Here is a 20,307-nt window from a genome sequence, read left to right on the forward strand (position 1 = left end):
AAGAATTTGACCTCTTCCTACTCCCCTTGAAGTCTGCATCCATGCCAGTACCGCTGACCCTTGTTCTCTTCACTGCCATACATAACTGTTGTCTGCTCTTTGCGTCTGGCAGGGAGTGGGTTGTAATGAGGTGTTTACGAGCCAGACACGGGGCTTGTTCCAATTGCTGAGAGATGTTGGTGACTCCCAGCTTTTGTCTGTCCAGTTTTGTTAGTGGGAGTCAATAGCACGTAGTTGTTGGTATCGCACAAAAAAATTTGGAAGCTTCACGGCCTTTGGAAATTACATGTTAGCACAGATTTTGTAAATGTCACTGTGCCTAGGCTTGTAGCGATTTTTCGGAGGCCTGCCTAAAGACCTTGCCGTGTCTTCTCAGCCCTTTAGGCCTATTCCCATCCTGCCATAAATGCACTTTCTAATATGCTGTACCTGTTAATAATCCAATTCTATCTATGTGCTTTCCATAGATTCCCAGTTCTTTTTTTTTTTTTTTAAGGTGGAATCAGATGGTCCTTTATCAAGATGTTACGATGTTACTGGTGAAAATAGATGCACTGCCCGCCCACAACTTCTCTGTGTCTGCCTAAGGATGGCAGAGACAAACACCCATCTCTTACCTGCAAAACTCTGTTGGGGGCCAGCTGCTCGCTATTAAGAAAGCAAGCACTGCCCAAAACAAGTGTCAAAATTGGTAAAGGTCCTTGCTGCTTCGACCTGCTCTAAACTGCAGAAAGTAACGAACCTGTTAATTGCTGTGGTAACAAGAGTTTTATTTAAACAGTCTTTCGTGCCTGTGTTTGCAAGCCTATGACTTATACCTCTGGAATGACAGCTTTCGGCTGCCAGGAGAAGAGGGTAATTGGTGGCCTTTTCTTGGGAGGTCAGGTAATGTACACCAGTGCCTGTTCTCCACTTTGGGAGTCTTGGGGATGCCGCAGCCCTCTGGACAGGCTTGTCTTCCTCCCTTGATTTGAACATTGAAGAATTTGTAGCTGCTCTGTAGGTTTTTTAGCTTGTGTCTGCCAGCCATGTGAAGATGAACTGTGCGGCTAGAAAGGGTTTGCTGGTGTTGAAAGCCAGCTCATTCATACAGAGCGCGCTTACGGCGTTGTTGTGCAGTGTTTTCATGCGCTTGTTGGGAAACAACTCAAACTAAAGAAATGTTCAAGTGCTACCTTACTACGTTTAAGTGATGTATGCCGCTTCTAGTCATATGTGGTACTCCCTTCTCCAAACCTGCTGTAGCGAAGGATCCCCCCAGTAACACAGTGTACTGTGGGCTCTTGAATAGTATCTCAGTTTCCCCAAAATACCACTGTTTAATAACTTGTATTGCTCGGACAGTGCATAATTCTGATTCTTTCTTCCCTTAGAAAAGCCATTTCTTTATTTTTATTCCTTTTGATATAGATGCAGAATGCAATTTTCTCTGCTAATTGCAGTTCAGATGTTGGACTGGTAAGATCTGTTAGATTTTCTCCCAAACCGGCAATTCTGTTGTCCTGGGACTAGACCAGTTTTTCAGAGTTGACACCAAGCTATCATCTCCCGAATTAGTGAAGTTGAGGTGAGAGACGCTAGCCCTTAACACAAGACCAGAGCAGGCAGTGGTTGCGTGGACGCATGATGACTCAAGCTGCCCGCTCCACCATGGCTCAGATACGCGGCCGCGTTTCAGGGACAACAGCAGCAACCCAAGGGCAACTGTTGCTGAGCTCCCAAAGGAAGAATTCTCACTATTTTTATATCGCTCAAAGGAACGGGAAGCAAAGGCCGTGTTCTGTAAATATAGTCCTGCGGGGTATGTTTGCACAGGCAAATGAGGCATATCTGTAACTCTAAGCTACCTAGCAACTGGAGTGCGTGCTGCCGGTCCCTGCCTGCTCGCAGCACGGCCGAGCAGAAGCCTCTGCCCCTGGCTCTTTCCTACCCTTGCTTTACTTTCCCTGGCAGTGCTGAGCAGCCTTCCCCCAGAGCTAGCCAACTGAATATTATATTGCCTTACTTAATCCCTGCATGGTGCTGGGGAAACAAATGATTAAGCTGAAGTCCGCAGCAAAATATTTATCCCAAGTGCAGAGTTATTTTGACACACAACTACTTTTTGCAGTGTGTGAAAACCAGATGCGCTTTCCTTGACAAATGCACCAGTGTAGCTGCTTCCACTTCAGTCCAGCTTATGGTAGCATTCCACAGGGATCCCCTCTTGTATAAAGTCTGCTTGCATTTAACAGGGTATGCTGGCATACCTAGAATAGCCAGCCTTGGTTTTGTTCCTCACTTAGACCCGGTTTAGCCTTTGTAAGATAGAATATTTAGGTGTTCAGCTCTTACAACAGTGCAACTGGAGTTGTGTTGTACTAGGCTGAGTGCCAGTCGCTTCTTAAGCTTTATGCGTGGTTTATGCTCCAGCTTCATTCTTTGTAAAATGAGGTGATTCTTGGTTTTGCTACTGTCTGTCAACTTTCTCTTACCTTGATGCCTTTTGCTGCCACAGTGTCATCAAAAATACCTGGCTCACGCAGATTATAGATCTGGTTTCTGTGCTTCAAGAGCTGAGCTTCTTGACTGATTTGTGCTCTTCCATCATGTTCTTGTTTTGTGGGTTTTGCTGTTTCAGCGTGAGCATTTGTGTGTTTACCTTGGTTTTACCAGGAACGCGTTATTGAGCTTAAGTACAAGTACTGGGTTAAAATTGGCTATGTGGGATTTTATTAACTGAAAGGAAGCGTGGTTTATGCAAGTTTTTGTCATCTGTTTGGTTTACACACCTTATTCAATGAAATCACTGTGGTCTGGGTAGTATCTAGCTATTTATTAACCTCTGAATTATTCTAAAATTAATCCCTGTGGCCAGGAAACTGGAGCAAGCGTCTCTCCTTCCATACTGCTCCCATACCCTTTCCAGGTACTCCCAATAAGACTGCTGAACACTAGCTGTCATCGGCTTGGAAGTGCCATGGAGAGCCTTAAGTTGGTCTGAGATAATACAACTGCCACACACCTCCTCATTAAAGAGCCCAGGATATCGCCAGTAATTAAAGATACAGAAGTTACCTAAATAGGGCTGTCTCTAAAGAGTAGTTCTGTCTGGGTTCTCGCCATCGCTTCAGAAAACAGGCTTCTCCTGATGAAGTGATGCGTTATTTGTTTTATTATTAAAGCCTGAGAAAACTGTGAAACTCCTTCCTTTGCCAAGGAATAGAGACGTCAAGGCAAGAGTCATCCTTCGATTAATGGGCTTTTGCAGGAAGGTGTTGGACCATCCCTTACTAACAGAGAGATTCAACCTGGTCTGACCAGATGAAGATGAATGGGAAATGTGCTGCTTTTTGAAAATACAGTGGAAGATTCCCACGTCTCCTGACTGCTTGCCTGGTCCTCATTAATCACGATGGCTTCAGCTGTTAGCGGTGGTGATACTGGCTGGTGTAGCCGGCTTCACGCTGGAACGGATCGCTGGTTCTCCCCCAGTCTGTCCCACCGCAGCTCTGCTGGGGAGGGGTATGGCTTCCAGGTGGAGGATAATGGTGCAGGGCAGGAAGGAGGAGAGGATGGTGCTACCATCAAACTGTTGCACTGGGAGCTGCAGGAGGATGCCTGACTGCACCTTAGCTCTGCTCTTCTCTGCTGGTTGAATTACTGGATAGCGGGTTGTGTCACTTAGTCCTTGTTGCTGCCTTGTTAGAAACTGCAGGGTGCAACCCTTGTGGAGTGAATTTGTTGGCCGGTGGAACAAAATTAACCTGAACGGTTACAGCAGGAGACAAGAACAAGGTGATGTGAGAACTGGGACAAAAAATGACTTTCACAGAAATCAGGCATTGGTGCAGCAGCTTATAATAGCTCAGCTGAGAAATGTAATTTCATTTCTAGGGAGTGGGACGTGGGGGTAAGGCAAAATAAGTGGACATGTAGGATTCAAGTACAAATCTTTTTTTTAAAAAAAGTACAAATCTTTTTTCAAAAAAATCATGAAAGAATGAAGCAAGTAGCATTTGTGAGATCCTGTTCCCCAGTTTATCCCTTGGGTGTCAGTAGATCTCCCATCTCTCCCTCTCTTTCTCAGCACTGGAAGAACCGTCAGTGCTGTGGCAAGCCAGATCATTTGATTTAGCTGTCACAAGAGCCTTAGAGAGTGCTTGGATTGACTTATTGAAGTAAAACAAACTTTGTAATGGGATTAACTGGCTTCTTTCTTAATACTTGCATTTTTTGTGCAGCTTGCCTTAGCACAGCATCCTGGCAACTCCATCGGGGTGATTATTTGGAATTGAAACGTGCAGTGTCTGTCATATTGCTGTGAACTAGGATGAATTTTTGTCTGAAACCCTGTCATCCCATGCCCAGGAGGCCTTCAGTAATGAGTTCTGTTCATTAGCCAGTCTTTCTGATCCTCTCCATCAGAGCAGCGGCAGTGTCATTAGTGAAGAATTGGAGGCATTGCCATGGGCAAACATTTCCATCCTGGCCTCTGACCTCCTCCCAGCTTTGACATGGGTCTCTGCGGCACCCTGAGCTGAGCCTGGCTTCTCCATGCCGGCTTGTTAGCTCCTCTGATTGCTTAGACACCCATCCTGGTGATGGTGCTTTGCGGTGGAGCTGGGAAGGGTGAGGAGCACCCCAGAAGGGCTGCAGCAGGACCACCCTGGCCAGGGTGGAGGTGCTGGCAGGAGCTCCCCTGCCGGCAGCCTGCGGTAAGTGAGCGGGGAAGGCGAGACGAGACGGCAGCCTGTGCTTGGTGGGGAGCCTGGGAGGAGGGGGTGTTCGGCAGAGTGATTTCGGGAACTGTGACCGTGCCCCAAGCATCAGCACAAATGAAGCATAAAGTCCCACAGGGAAATGTTCCCGTGCTTTGTAGGTCTGCAAATGTCAAGCGGGACATTCCTGGTGCCGGCAGCTGCACCGTGGGGTGAGAGGCAACCTCGGCACCCTGCCGCTGAGTGATTCATGCGTTCGCTTCTCAAGGTTGCAGCTGAGAGATGGATGGATTTTAATAGCTGGGATTTGGGACGTGGACTAATAGTTCCGTTTATATCACTTAATACACTTTCGTGTTAAAGGTGACTGGAGAAGTGGGAACCCTAATGAGTAAGGTGTAAGTAGAAACAGCCTACTGATACCTCATTTCATGGGCACTTAAGAGGGGTAAGCCTGACCTTTTTTTAATGGAATATTTTGAGAAAAGCAAGTGACTACATCACAGGTGATTTTCCTTTCAAATTTACTCAGGTCTAGAGCTCTCTGGTGCCTGAATTGTCCAGCAAAGGCCCTGATTACCATGCTATTTATTTCTGGTAGTGAATCCAGATATTCTTATTAGTGAGACTGCTGGCAAATGCTTAGATTGGAAACACCATCCTTCTCAAGGTAGCACTTAAATGTCCCCCAAGAACACTTCTCAAATACTAGAGAAGCCACCAGAAGAAGAATCAGATCAAATCTCGATCATGACTGATAGCTTCCTCCTGTTTGCAATTAAATCACATCCTTCTGTTTGTGAGATACAAGCAATGAGATTGCTGCGGTGGCTTGAAATTAGGCACTGTTGTATCGTCCTACAAACCCAATGCAAACCTGCGGAGTATTTTTAGTCAAAACACGATTTGGGGATTTCCCTGCTTTACAAATGTAGAATCTAACTTGAAGAAGAAACAAGATGTTGCCCCCTGACAGTTCTTCACTGCGCTGCATCTTGCTGCTTTGCTTTAAATTGTGCCCGGAGGCTACAGCAGAGGTTTGCAGGATCGAACGGGAAGGATGTTCGTATGAAATGGTTGGTATTTGACAAAGCCCGTCAACGCACGATAGCGAGTCCTCGGTGTGCTCCTCTGGGTTATTTGCCTTTTTACTGCATTAAGTCCACTGTCATGTCATGGCTCTGCCATTGATCAGTGTTAAATAGCGGTACGTGCTGGCTGGGCAGAAAGGCAACGCTGCTGCTATTCCCTCATTAGGGTGTATAATTACTGAGGGAGCGGTAATACTGCACTTCAAGCAGCAAGGTGTTAGACAGATGCTTTGGGATGTCGTTCTGATGGCAGCTCTTATCTGGATAAGTCACTTCTGGCTGTCACCCCCCTCCCGTCGTGTGCTGGGATGGAGTTAATGGGCACGTGTCATCCCTGGGCTTAACCGGGTGGCAGAAGGGATATGCTCAGTTCTCTGGTATCTGTGCTTGGCTAGCACACTGTGAATATGTATTTTTTTGTTTTGTTTTGGTTCTGCTTAAATCTGTGATTGAAAGGCTGGTTGTCAGAGGAGACTGAATTTGGCATGCCTCAATCGAGAGGCTTTTAATGGATGCCGGGGGCAGAACTTCTTAGGCTGGGTCAGTTTTGTCTCGTAGCCGGACTTACCTGACTGTGTTTCCTGATAACCTCATGCTTCTTACAGCTTGTATCACAGCTTTCACCACCAGCAGAAACCACGGCCAGCTGCAGTGCTTATCAAGGGCCATTGTGCTCTTATCCAGATTTTCAATAATACATGGCATTGATTTTCACTGTGTTGAATACTGTATAGTGTTTACATTCCCCAGAATAATTCAGCAGGGTAAACAGATAGTATTCTTTGGAAGTAAAGTCAATATTAACAGCGTTCAGGATAGTATTTGCTGTCTATCTTTGATGGAAAGCAACCTTTCTCTTGCCTGTGTTTAGAAGGGGCTATAATTTCTGCAGAGTGTTATTCTCTCAGAATGCTAGTCAAATATTGGGTCCCCTGGGGGCTGGGTTTGGGATCCAAGATATTGTCTATCAGCAATTTTTGCAGACAGTAAATTCTTCTGCTGCAAGTGCCTTTGGCTGTTTTCTGGGACTGTGGCCATTCACAGCTTCAGTTCAAAGATGGAAGCCTTCCATTATTTATCTAGTTGACCTTCTGGGGCAATTTGTAGGTGTATTTCTGCAGAGCATCTACTGGAATTGCCTTTTATAGGGTAAACTGAGGATGCTAATGGAAATTCTGTGGTGAAGGTTGCAAGCAGCCCCCATGGTACACTGCTTCCCGTCGACTTCACAGCACGTGGAGATAGCAGGGCGCTGCAAACTCCAATGGCCTCTGACATAGCTGAACACCTCCATGTGGTAGACATGCTAACGTGAACCTGTATGGGATTGAAATCTGCCCATTGGCAGGGAGGGTAAAGCTGCACCTGCAACTTTACATGTCGAGTTTTGTGCTGTCTGCGTTTTTGTCCTGCACGTGCTGTTTTGAATAACTGCAGCTTAGGAAGTTGTGACATGGTGGTGCCCTTTGGAGCATTGAATAGGAAGGTCCTTCATCTACCTCTTGCTGGGTGGACTGGCAGTTGTGCTGTCAAAGGGTCGCTGCAGCCCATGGGATGTTGAAGGCTTGGTCTTTTTTCCCTCTTAGAGAGGTGGAGATCTAACCAGGTGTCCAGAGTGCTTCTCTCATCCTGAGACTATCGTTCTCTAATGGGTTTTGGTGGTTTCTAGGACGTTAAACAAAGAAAAAACACAGGATGAAACAGTTCCTGCTTAAATAGACCCTGACATCATCATACATATGCACAGCTATGTACTGCTACTGAAAAACTGGCAGGTGAGGAGTAGATGGAGCCTCTGGGCAGAATATGAATGCCTTGATTTTCTAGCCCCCTGAGCAGCCGTGAAGAGGGCCACTAGGACCAGCCAGTGGAGATTGAGATATAATTGCTTGCCTAGAGCAGTAACATATTTCTGTACACCAGCTGAATACCAATGAGGGCAGAAGGAAGGAAGGTATCAAACAGAATTGCAGGCAGGAGGAAAAGGAGGATAAGTGATTAAAGGAAGGGACTCAAAGGCCAAGGCTGAAGACAATAGGCTAGTTCTGATTAGAGCGTTTTGCCAGGGAGTGATTTGGTTTTTTTAATGAAATTTTTCAGGAGCTGAAGGCATTACAGAGCCGGTCGGTGAGAAAGCAAGCAGGAGCAAGGGCCAAGCAGCGTGACCCCAGGTGCCACTGAAAAGACTGCTGCAAAGATAGGGGCAGGGAAAGGGAGCTGAGGCCACGATAACTAGAAGTAAGCACAACCTTTTGAGGCTGATGAGGTTAATGCCACAAGATTTCTGACTTGGGTCTTTTTCTTCCTGGTACTCCTCCATTTGGTAATTGCACACAATAACCTTTAAGGCAATTTAAGTTTAAGCAGGATGAACCTTTGAAACCACCTTCCTATGTAATTGCCAACTTAGGATACAGTTTTGTTAGCCTCGTACATAGTTTGAGATGATAGTCTGGGGCCAGGCTGTCCCTTCCATGACCAGAGAACTCTGAAGGAGCACCCAGCAGTGCCGCTTCTCTGCGGGGCATGGCTCGTGCCAGGCTTGTGGCTGAAGGCACGGCAGTGGATGGTACTGTCTGCACTGCCTTCTCCACGTCTGCTCCATGAAGATGGGGAGTAACATGCAGTTTATTTGAATTCTGTCCTTAAGGAAGAAAAAAAAGCAGCATGACCTAACCTTCAAGTCTAAGCTACTGATAGGAAGCCTGCAGCCTCACAGGGTAGTTTGGAGCATTTTAGATGCTTTGAAAGCACTTAACTCATTAACTACCTCTGAATTATTGTTTAAGATCTGGTAGTGAGAACTACACATGGAGATCTAATGAGCTAAAAATAATGTTGGAAAGAACAGGCTTAGTGTCTCTGAGTCACTGAATGTCAGCATCTGCCTTTTCTTCCTGAAATAATGCAGTGGAGGCTTCAGAGGAGCTGGTGGGGGAGAAGGAAATCTTGCAGTAGAGCCCTAATTGCTAAGCTCCAAAAACCTTACCTGTGTCCTGTTTTGTGGGCAGCTGCACTTTAAAAATGGCTGGGAGAGGTGGTTTCAAAGCAGCAGGATTAATGTACCTGGGCATCAGAGCCTGTATTCTGCAGGACTTGTGTGCCTGCTCCCGGGTGACGTCATGGCTCTCTACAACGGCAGTGGCGGGTGATGCAATGCCAGACCTGTCCCTGGGTAAAGCTTAAGCCTCGGGAGGATGCGGGTTGCTGCTCAAAGGCTTCTAACCTTGCACAAAAGCAGGGAAGCTAGTCAAACCGGAGAGCTGCAGCAGATCGCGTGTCCTTTTCCTCCACCGATGTGAAGCTTCACTGCAGTTAGGCTTTGCTGCGTAAGTGGCTTTAATAGGTTTGCTTTAGGGGGTGTGTTTTGAAAGGAGAATGAGTATGTGTATTTGACCTATATCCTGCACATCATGTCCAGGAAGCCTGAAGGGAGTAATGGGAGGAATGTACTCTTACATGATGCCTCTCATTTTCACCTCCATTAATTTTATCGGATTGCTGCATTACATTTATGTCTCAAATGTTAGAAATAATAAGGGAAGGAGAGAGCAAATTGCCCTGTTGCTCCCTCTGTGATCAGCTTCAAGGATTCTGTTGTTTTAAAGCCACATACATGGAAAACAGTGCTGTCACTGAGCGTGGCATGGGGTTTGGACTGGAAACATCATTGCTTTTTTGTACTAGAAGTGTTACTGGCTTTGTTAAAAAGAATCAGTGAATGAGCAATTACAGTGGCTGCACAGAAAGGAGGAAGGACTCCTGACAGCAGGGAGATGCAAAGTGTCTCAGCCTTGCAAAGCATTATAATGTGTTTTATTTTTATGACCTTTATGACCCAGATTTGCTAATTAAAAGCAAACAGAGTTATCGGATCTGTTTGTTTTTTCCTAGCTAAAAAGGGGAGAATGGGAAACAACTTAGTTGCAAAAACATAGCCGCAAGTGAGCGGGCTTTGGTCCCACAGGCCTGTGTTTCTCAAACAAAATGCTCTGTATGGGCATTTAAAACTCTATACTGAGCCTTCTTCAGGATTTGTACGTACATGTTAATGTATTGCCTTCTTTTTGCTTATTTTCCCCTGCCACTGCAAGCTCTGAAACGGCTAGTGGAAATTCCTGTACTGCCCGTCCTCTTTCAGGCTTTTAGGGCACTAATTCACAGTGGTTTATATTTAGACAAACTAAAATATTCTCTTACAAAAACCTCCTAACTGAGCACTGCCTCATCGCTTTTTCCTTTGTACAAGCCGGTGTCTGTTGTGAAAAATGGCCCTCAGCTTCCACCTGCTGTTCAGAGTTAGAATGGCAGGTCTACCACAAGTTTCAAGAAGATGAAAACACTAGTGCAAATTCCAATCCCAACTGCAAAACGCTGAACAAGGTGGAAGTGGAATTTAAATGACAATATAAAACTGGTCCTGGTAGGGCTTTTGGTTTGGTTCCGAAGAGCTAGCCTGATTTTCCCAGAGCTTGAATAAATGGGGTGTTATTTTGGCTGATCAAGTCAGCCAATTTGTAGCTGTTTTAAGAAGCTTTAAGTTGTACAGAAATATGCTGTTCTTCTCTTTTCCAGCTAAAAACCACAGTGACACCCAAGTGTTCTTCTACCTGTGGATTATCTTCTATTTCATCAGCTCTTGCTATACCCTTATTTGGGACCTGAAGATGGACTGGGGTCTCTTTGACAAAAATGCTGGTGAAAATACCTTTCTTCGAGAAGGAATTGTCTACCCACAGAAAGTGCGTATACAGCCTGCTCTTACATTAGGAAAGGCTTTTGATATTTTGACAAAACTTGCTGAGTTTAGAGCATGTTGCAGTTGACCACTGGTGCTTCCTGAATGCTATGTGCTGGATTTTCTAGCAGTAGAGTTCATTTGTTTCAGAGATCATTTCACACTGTTCAGTTTTCTAGTGGTTGAACAGCAAATTCTGTGTCTTCCTGAAGGCCTGAAGAGCTCTGTCTTCTGTGCAGAGCGCATACAATGAGCTGTCTGGTTTGTCTCTCTTGTTCTTCAGGCATACTACTATTGTGCCATTGTAGAAGACGTGATCCTGCGTTTTGCGTGGACCATCCAGATCTCCCTCACTTCCATGCAAATCTTTCCGTATGCCGGGGACATAATTTCTACTGTATTTGCCCCACTTGAGGTATTCCGGTAAGGCTGCTTGACTGAACAGTTCATTTCTCTTTTACATTTTTATTACTTGTATAATGTCAGCGCAGTGGGAATTGCCTTGCTCTTTGGACATGGAAAGTACCGTTCCTTGAAATGGAAGACTAGGTCTAACAGGAACATCTAATCCGAATAGGGTGCTGAGTGAAGAGGGCTCTGCAGCAGTGCTGGGCTGGGTCCTTCACACTGCATTTGCAGTTTCTTCTGAACCTAGACGTAATCTTAAGGAGTTTTTTTATTACTAAATTTCTCCTTAAAATTATCTTGTTGCAATTTCCAGATGAAATTTCACTTGATTCTCAGACTTACAATTATTCTCAAATCTCTGCTGCTTTTCCAAACGCTAGTTTAGATCCTGCGAGGTTTCAGGGCTCTTTACACACTTGTACTCTAGCTGGAGACCTACACTCACAATTTCTCAACATCAGTAAAAACGCTTGAACCTGAACCTCACTCGTGCAGATGGTGGAGGTTGTGTTTCACTTGTAACACCTGGTGCCTCCATGCTGTCCATACTAGGGCTGTCATCGTTAGGACAACAAATGAGCCTGACAGATCTGTTCTTCTCCAGAGGGCTGGGAAGATGTTGTAGCAGGTGCTGCTGTTAGTCATTTGCTGTTTCTCCGTACTCCCAGCGTGTTCCCAGAGGCACTTTGATCACTGATATATAGGTGCATGTACCAGTGCTTTGCCAAACACAGGCAATGGCTGTAAAAGTGGAACCAAATTGGTAATTTTCACTTTCTCTCTGCCCAGGCGGTTTGTGTGGAACTTCTTCCGTCTGGAGAACGAGCACCTGAACAACTGCGGTGAGTTCCGTGCTGTGAGGGACATCTCTGTGGCACCGCTCAACGCTGATGACCTGACGCTCTTGGATCAGATGATGGACCAGGAAGATGGTGTACGAAACCGCCGCAAGAACAAACAGTGGAAGCGCAGCCAGAGCGTGTCCTTGCGCAGACCGCGTCTTGCTTCACAGTATGTTTTGCCTCTCCTCCAGCGCAACAAACCAAATCATGTGTTAGAGCTGTTGTGAATGCTTGGTGGCCATTTATGGGCTGGGTAATCATGCAAAGATCTCAGCCAAAATGGTCGTTCAAAGGGAGGACGGGTCCAATTAGTAAATGAGTATTTCTCTGCTGGAGGGTTGATACATCCTTTGCATCATCCTGGGGTTCTGGTAAACCACTGGAAAAGGGAGTTCCCTTTACAAAACTCCTCTCCTGCAAAAAATAGCCTGTGGCAGTTGCCAGAGGTTGTAAATCCAAACCCGGAAGAGAGGCTCCCACCAACCTGCCATTTCCAGGCTTCAGACCACTCCAACATTTCAGTTATCATTTGGTTAAGATTTCCTTTGTGAGATCTCAGACCCTTTCTTCTCCCAAATCTAAACCCATGCATTTTTTTCTGTCCACCCCTCCTCCTTACATGGTCCCCACCTTGCACCGCAGCCCTGAACGTGTGGACTGCTTACCTTCACTGCAGTGCCTGTGTGCCGAGCATCACAGGGTGCTCCAGTGTCCAGGCATCACTTCTCCCCCAGCAGCGCAGCTGCAGAGCCCTGCCCTTTGGCCAGGAGGCAAGCCTGGGCTCCCTGGGGACGCTGAAGCACGGCTGTCAGGGGTGTTGTGCAATCCCTGCAGCACATTCATCCCCCTCTTGCATCACGGCGTGGGAGGGGTGGATGGGGGGAGGAAAAGGAGGCTGTGGCTGTCACGAAAAGGGTGTGCTCTGGCCTGAGCCCGCAGCCCTTGGGCCATGCTTGTCTCGTACCCGTGTTGGCTCAGAGTACACGGATGCGACCGACACCAACGGTCTTCGTGTGGCCACTAGAGGCTGAAAAACTTCATGCAGAGGGGATGTGGGCCAAAGCCTGGTCGAATCCTCTACAACCACATCCGTTTACCCTCAGGCATGCAGCGAACTGAGGCGTGTCAAGCATATTCCAAAGTAAGCTGCTGTACCTTTGTGCAGCCCAGTGACGGATTGAGCAGGAACACTCCTTTGGCTTCGCAGGGCCTGCTGCAAGGGTTTTATGGAGCTTTGTGCGAAGGGGTGGATGGATGGATGCGCTGTGCCCAGCAGTGCCACAGGGGTCCCTGGCCGTTTGTCAGCGCAGCCCGGCAGCCGGCATTGTCCGTGGGCGCAAGGTGGCCGGCGTGGTGTGGCGTGGGCAGAGCCGTGGGGAGGAGGAGGATGCTGAGGGACAGCTGGGGCATATTTATAAGGGTCTGCTATTCCCCGCGAGAGTGGGAGAGTGTGAAACAATTCCAGTAGCCTGCTTATTCTCTCTCCGTGTAAGAAAGATTTTTCAGGTGCACTGTGGTTTTACTGTCTGCGTGTAGTAGCGGGGATTTCTTCTCCCCGATGAGTGTTTTCTGTTTGTTTTTTTTCCAGGTCCAAGGCTTGTGACACTAAGGTATTGATAGAGGACCTAGCGAATGAAGCGAACACATGAGATGGCCACGGGCTCTTATTCCGCATCCTTTGTTTTCTCGTTCTGTTCCCCTCTTCCCCAAGTAACCCAATCTCTGGTACAGTTCCAGCTGAAAACAGGAGAAAACACTGAACACGTTTTCCGAGCTCTTCCAGACCAGATCCTATGGACTCCAACAAGCTCACTGTGTTTCGTTTCTTTTCTTCTGGGTTAATTTTAATGTTCTATTTTAAAAGAAAAAAAAATAAAATATTTTACTTTGTTTTGCCAATAAAGCGGACAGTTCAGGAAAGAAGGATTGTTTACAGTCTCAACAAGGACATACAAACCTATCTGGATAACGAAGCATCATAGGGACTCCCTCATGGGACAGTGCTGAGAGCACACTTGGTTTCTGCTTGGCCCGGTTTTGACTGGTTGAAACCGGACTTAAGTTTTTAAATCTGATTGTTTTGTTTTGTTTTGTTTTTTTCTTCATATCCAGCGCTGAGGCACTGGCTGCACTTGCAGGGAAAGTGCACTTAGAGCAGTATCTTCATTCATGAAGCTACTTTTTAATTTGATGTAACTTTTCTTATAATTTTTTGGAAATATGATGTATCTGTTGCATATAGTTTTCACATTATTTATGAAACTTAACAACCATATGAGAGTGATTTTTTGAGTCCTGTGCAATGAAGGTTGTAACGGTGAAACAAAGCTGGGAATGTAGATCTGGATCTCCAGGGTTGTGGGGTTATGCCCTGCAAATACCCCTCTCGTGAGGCAACTTGCACCTGTGTTTACCTTTTCTCTCTCTCTTTCTTTTCAGTTTTGTTTTATTTTAAACCAAAGTTTCTCTTTCTGATTTTTTGAGTTGCTGCTGCTGCTTCTGGGCATGTCCCTTGTGCCGGTTCAACGCCAGCTTTCCATGCAGCTGTGTGAAAGTAGTGCAGATGATCCTAAGGCCCTTTTGAAAGGAGTGTTGGGTCCTACCAACAGTGCAAAAAGCTAGGTGAACAAAGGCTTCAGAATTTCATTCTCCAGATCAAAAAGGATTTTTCAAAGCCTTAATAATCCTTAAATAGATGGTGTGAGGGCATCCCGTATGGAGCAGGGGGCTTTCCTGGTGTTCTCCTGCAGCCCAGCACAGCAGGAGTGAAGTGGGAGAAGGCAGGGAGGTGAGTGTTAGAGAGCTGTCGGGGAGCATGGAAGGGCTGTGTTGTGCCCACCTGATGGGGAAGGTGAAACTGAGAACAGGTCTCCTCGTGGCTTCTGGTTTGGCAAAAAGCCTCTGTCGGGCGGTATCCCGGCACGCTGCCCTGGGGCTTGGCTGTCACTCGTGTCCCTCGCCTCGTCTCACTAACCCAGTTTGGGAAGCACGATATTATTAAGTAGGCTTGGGTAAAGGGCAGCCGTATTGCCGAGCAAATTATGTCGGGAGAGCGATGCTAACTCAGTGGTCTTGTTGGTCTCTCCTCCCGCAGGAAAGGAAACAGGGGCCCGCAGAGTCCCGCTGTCCTTCCCCTGGCGTGCCGTGCGCTCCCTGCTCTCTCGCAGCCGTGCCGGCGGGCGAGGGGGAGCTGGAGCTGAACCTCACAGCCAGGGCTGCTGCTGCTGCTGGGTCGGGTCGGCGTGGGCGAGGTCCCCGGGACTGCCGCCTCCCCCTCTGCCCGGACGGCGGGCGGCAGCCATGGTGCACAGCTAGGTCTGCAAGGGAAGGGTGAAGCTCCTGAAGTAGGATCCTCGCACTCATGTCTGCCTGGTGACTTGCCTCTAGTTTGGGCGACGGAATTGCAAGGATCCCTGCTTAGCTGCTGTTCAGTGGTTATTGTTTTTTTAATTAGCTAATAGCATTGTTTCTCCCATGACCGGTACGTTGCGTTTTTCTCAGTTTGCCTGCTGTGCCTCTTGCCCAGAGGAACTGAAGAAGGAAACTTAGTTCTCTTAATTCAATTTGAAATAGATTAAAACTCACTGGTGGTGAACCCTGTGCCAGGCCAAGGGCAACTCTGCAAACCTGTAACTACCTACGCTTCTCTGACATGCGCTCAACTTAGAAAGAAACTGGGACAGAGCTGCCAGGAGACGCCTCTGCTCTGTCGGTGCGGTGCGTGGTGGAGTAGCTGGTGTGTCTGCTGTGGTGCTGCTCCTGGCAGCTCCGGCGGGAGGGCAGCTGGACTAGCAGGACTTGTGCTGTTCATCTTTTCAGTGCCCAGGAACCTGTTTCCCCCTGTTGAACTCCGTTAGGTCTGTTCTTACTTAAACGGAGGGTTCCTGTTTGTATGGAAGTGGAGTCTGAGATATTAAAGCCCCTTATAATATTTCACTTTCCTAATTTGCATTGCAGCGGTTGTTGCCGTGTCCAAACGTTGCGTAGGTGTTTTCAGCGAGAGCGGGGGAGACGAGTGAAGCCAAACATACATAGGGGTGTTTAGAGGAGGGCAGCAGCACCAAGGGGGGGCAATCCAAAATAAACCAGTGCTGTTACTTAAGCAAGTGGTTCTCTACAAAAAGAAACAGAGTTTACTGGTAGTCCCTCCTTTCAGAGGGAAGGAATAGTAGTACAGAGAGACGTTTTGGAGTGGGAGCCAGTCCCTGGGAGCACTCTGCCTTCCTCAGCTGGGCTGGGGAGAGCGGGGCACGGACCCTGCTGCTGCACCATCCTACTGCCCGCTTCCCAACCTGGCGGGGAGGGTCAAGGTGTGAGTAATTCAGTTCTTATTCTGTAGTTTACCCCAAATCCTTAGGGGAAGCAAGAATTCAGTCTGTTCATCTGCTCTGCTCCCTGCTCTGCTCTCCCCCTTTTTCTCTGTCTTTGCTGGCAGGAGAAATAAGAAAAAGGGGAGGTGGCATGCTGCAGCTAGCAAACGTTATCTCCTAAAATAAAACATTGTCCCTTTTGGCAGTGAAGATGCTCCCTCGGGGGAAAGGAGCCTGAATTCCTGGAGGCATGGTTTTTAAACGCTCCCAGCTCCCCAGCCCTGCGTCTGCCTGTTCCCTCCCTCCCAGAGATTTCTGAGAAGTCAGGCATGCAGATTCCTTCTGAGAGTGAGAGCTAAAGCTGGGGTGGCTCCGCATCTATAAGAACATCTGGCCAATAAAGGCACCTAACGAAGCAGAGCAGATGGTGAGAGAAAATAGTCCCGTCGCCCCTTGTGAACAGCCTGCGCAAGGGGAGCAAGGGGAGCGGGGACAGTCCCAGGGCGGCTTCGTTTCATGAGTGGGCTTTGCTAATGGGGGCTTGGAAACACCCCTGGAGGGAGAAGAGCAGGGTGAGAACCCAGAAGCGTGGAGAGCAGAGTTAAAAGGAGCTGGGGTTTTTTTATCCAGCGCTTTAGCTGTTGGGATGTAGCTGGATGGAAAGTGGAAGCTGAGATAGGTCTGTGCTCTGTCGCGGAGCAGCGCTGGCTTTCGGGTGTTGGGCTCTCCTTCGCAATTCGGTGCAGAGGTTGTCAGAGGTTGTGGTTGCGTGCGGCTCTGAGGATGGTGTGGAAGCCGCTTTTGTCTGCCTGAAACCCTTGCAGATGGCCCCATCTAAGGGGAGGAGATGCCGCAGTGTGGCCGGTCACTTTTGGAGATTCCCTTTGAACTCGCTTCTCCACACCAATTCCCTGCTGCTTTCCATCCTTCCTGCTCTTCCAGGGATTTTCAGGTTGCCGGGGGTTAGGATTTGCAGCATCCAGAGTTTATTTTCCAGTGGGAGTTCCCTGCGTGACTTTGGGACCATGTCACCAGGTCCCTCTGCCTGGGGAAGGCAATGCCAAGTGCTGTGAGTGAGCGCTCCTGGAGGGGCAGCGGGGCAGGTTTGGGCTTTACGGGCTTGGTAAGCAGGAGCGGGAGTTGCTCCATCAATGGGAACCGATGCTGTTGCCACCATGTTTTTAAGAAATGCATTTGCAGTGCTCATGGCTGTGGCCTGTAGGTATCAAATAAGCTCCTACCTCTCAAATCCAGGCGCGTTCTCAAAGTCGGCTGTTGCTCGTCCTGCACCTTTCCCCGCCCTGCTCCCAGCCCTCCTTGTTTTGTCAGTGTCTTTGCCGTTTGTCCAAAGCCAATGGTACACAGGGTGCATGGGGACGACCAGCAGCAGCCTTCAGCATGAAAATTGGGGGGGGGAAGAGTGTCCTGTGAAGCAGAGCTGGGTCCTGCTGCTCTTACCTCCCTAATAGCTTCTTGTGCTGCTTTTTCTGCTTCCTCTCCGGCGCTCGCCACTGCAGCCGTGTGGGATGCAGGGAGGGAGAGCACAGTTCAGGTTTGGGAGATAACAATCCCTGGGGATTTTACTTCCACGGAGCAAGGGAGACGGCACAAAGCCTTTGAGCTTTGCCGGTGTTTTGAACACCCGAGTGAATTTGGCCTCATGCTGCAAGGCTGCTGCTGCTACTGCTTGCTGTGTCCCCAGGATGCACCCCTGGCTTTTGGGGGGGTTGTGGCCCCGACGACGGGCCATCACGCTGGGGCATGGCCTGGCTCCCCTTGGGAACACAAAAGCCACTTTGCTTACGTGCTGTGTCCCAGCTCCATGTTCCTCCCTCCTCTCCTCCACAGTTCTGCTTTGCACTCGCAGGGGGAAGATGGTCTTCTGCCTTAAGCATAGGGGTTTTTTTTTTCATTTTTCTTTACATTTTTATTCCAGAAGGCAATTGGATTGTTTTGTCTCCTAGGAAAAGAGGGGCTGGGGCTCCTGAGGGAAGAGTGGAAAATCCCTACAGTAACTCTGCAGCAGTCACAGCTGGGCTCGGTGGCTGTCACCTCATCAAACCTTGCCTCCTTTACATGGCGCCATCCCAAATACCGCACCTTGGGACGAGCTGTTGACCCACCACCACTGTGGGGTTAAACTGGCACGTTGGCATCCCTCGGGGGCTTCGGTCCCGGCTGCAGTACCCGGGCTGCAGGAGAAAGGCAGGTTGTGCAGGGGGAGGAGAGGAAAGGGCTGGAATATTGGGTGTACAGGGACGCTGACTCCCCAGCCCTGTTCCCGGTGGGAGTCGGAGGCTGCTCCGGCCCCGGCACAGCCCTGCCGGGGTGGGCAAGAGGCGCCGACCCTGCCTGGGAAGACCCCTCATGGCCTGGCAGTCCCCCAAGCTCTAGAAACCAAATTGCAAACTCTTTGCTCCAGAGGAGAAATTGGGCAGCCTGGTAGAAGTTGTGACGCCCTCCCCGTCCCATAGGTCCTCCCGGTGAAGGATCGGCATTTGGAGGGGGCTCGGGGTGGAAGCGCCAAGGTTTCCCCCTGGGTCCTGCTGCCGCCTTCCTCTCCCCTCCCCACTGTGTTGGTCTAAATGATCTTTCTATGAAGCCCTGTAGATGTCAAAAGTAATTATGGAGTGTGATTAGTCCTCTGTGGGTGCTTGCTTTCTTTCCTCCTCCTTTCTCTTTTGCTATCCCCTTCTCCACTCTTCTTTTTTGGCTAAGTGGAAAAGGTGAGGACAAAGAATTGCCGCTTGCTTGGACTCATGATGTATCTGTGACCGCGCTATTAGCTGTCTCCTCTTTCCTCCCCCAAATGGATATAATTTTTGAAGTGTGGAATACCCTTCTTGATAAGTAGGTTTAAAAAAAAAAAAAATGCACAATGTGATACTGTTTCATAGTTTCTAGGTGGTTGTATAAAGCAAAGTTACTGTGATTGTGTTTTTCAAAGGAAAAAGTGATTGGTTACGAAATCTGTCCTTTTTTCATTATTACAAGCTCTTTGTTTTCCAATGATCTGATGGCTCTTTTGTCCCCGGTCTGTGTGTCTTTCTTCCTACGTCCCACCCCCGGTGCTGCATCCGCCCACGAAGCGTTAGCTTCCACCCATCTGTAAAAAACACGCTGCTCTTGCACCCTTGGGAGCCATGAGCTGTCACTGGTGGCCAGAGGTGGGGGACATCTGTGTCCTGGGAGGAGGTGGAGGTGCTTGGAGGGAAGGAGGTGGGCAAGAGGGTTTCCCAACCTGCCTGGGGTTCGTGGGAAGGTTCCCTGGGGCTCAAACCCAACGCGCAGGGGGTGATGCTGGAGGAAACCACCTGCACAGACCGTGCTGTACCAGCAAAAGGCTCTTGGTCCTTCTGGGGGCCTTGGTTGCCTCTCTCCAGCTTGTCTCTGGTCCAAGGTGTCATCTCCTGCCCACACAGTGGGCGACCAGAGCCTGAGCAGCCCAACTCTGGGTTGTCTGGGGTCTGTGCTTTCATTTTGCTCTCCTAAATCTCTTCATCATCTCTTGCAATCAATCTTCCTCCAGAAGAGAGCCCAGCGCCTTGAAATCGCTCTAAGCCTGTTGCTGCTCATGCCAGCTGCTTCCCCGAGGTTTAATCCCCGGGCGCTCCCTGCCTGCGGCTCCCTGCCCGGCTGCCCTTGCTTTGGCACCTCACCGGGCGCTCGGTCCCCAGCTTGGTGGGGACAACATCCCCCAGGTGCATTTTCCCCAGGCAGAGGAGCCAGGACCCCTCCCCAGGACCGCGTGGAGGTAAGGATGGGTCCCAGCATCGCAGGGGAGGTCGGACCCCAGGGCTGGGTCACGGGGTGAGGAGGATCTCTCTGCCCTGGGCTCTTCCACCCAAACCTGCCAGCGGTTCCCTCCTGCCTGGGAGCAGCTGGGGAAAGATGCTTGGTCTGTGCCCCCTGGAGCCGAGGGGTCATCCCCTCTGCTGGTCAGCCCCAATGCCTGCTGTGGGCACAGCCAGGCCCCATGGGGAAGGAAACCCTCGGGCTCAGTTTTGGCCCTGATGGGGGCGCTGGGGCCACTGGGGTGGTTGGGGGATGTTTTAAGGAGATAAAAGTGATTTCTTGCTGCTCATGCTGGTGGGGGCCAGTGTGGCTGGAGGGGGGAGGATTAAAACAATTTCATAATCCTGGTGATTTCCTTTTGATCGGGATTATGAAACCAATCACGAATATCAAAAGCCACGGCTTAAAGCGGCAGACGGAGCG

The 20,307-nt window shown here is 48.8% G+C and overlaps 1 protein-coding gene across 3 annotated transcripts in view; it reads left to right on the forward strand.

Moving 5' to 3' along the window:
• Positions 1-19,001, forward strand: part of XPR1 (xenotropic and polytropic retrovirus receptor 1) — a 110,044-nt gene extending 91,043 nt beyond the window's left edge. For all 3 annotated transcript variants that reach the window (XM_035900776.1, XM_009645290.2, XM_035900777.1), the window contains 4 exons: positions 10,367-10,533; positions 10,813-10,952; positions 11,727-11,948; positions 13,368-19,001. In XM_035900776.1, coding sequence (XP_035756669.1) covers positions 10,367-10,533; positions 10,813-10,952; positions 11,727-11,948; positions 13,368-13,428 — 590 coding nt within the window. In that variant the 3' untranslated portion in view covers positions 13,429-19,001. The remainder of the gene's footprint in view (positions 1-10,366; positions 10,534-10,812; positions 10,953-11,726; positions 11,949-13,367) is intronic.
• The last annotated feature ends 1,306 nt before the right edge of the window (positions 19,002-20,307 follow it).

Source organism: Egretta garzetta, unplaced genomic scaffold (assembly GCF_000687185.1).
Source record: "Egretta garzetta isolate BGI_Z169 unplaced genomic scaffold, ASM68718v1 scaffold598, whole genome shotgun sequence".
NCBI classification, from domain to species: Eukaryota; Metazoa; Chordata; class Aves; order Pelecaniformes; family Ardeidae; genus Egretta; species Egretta garzetta.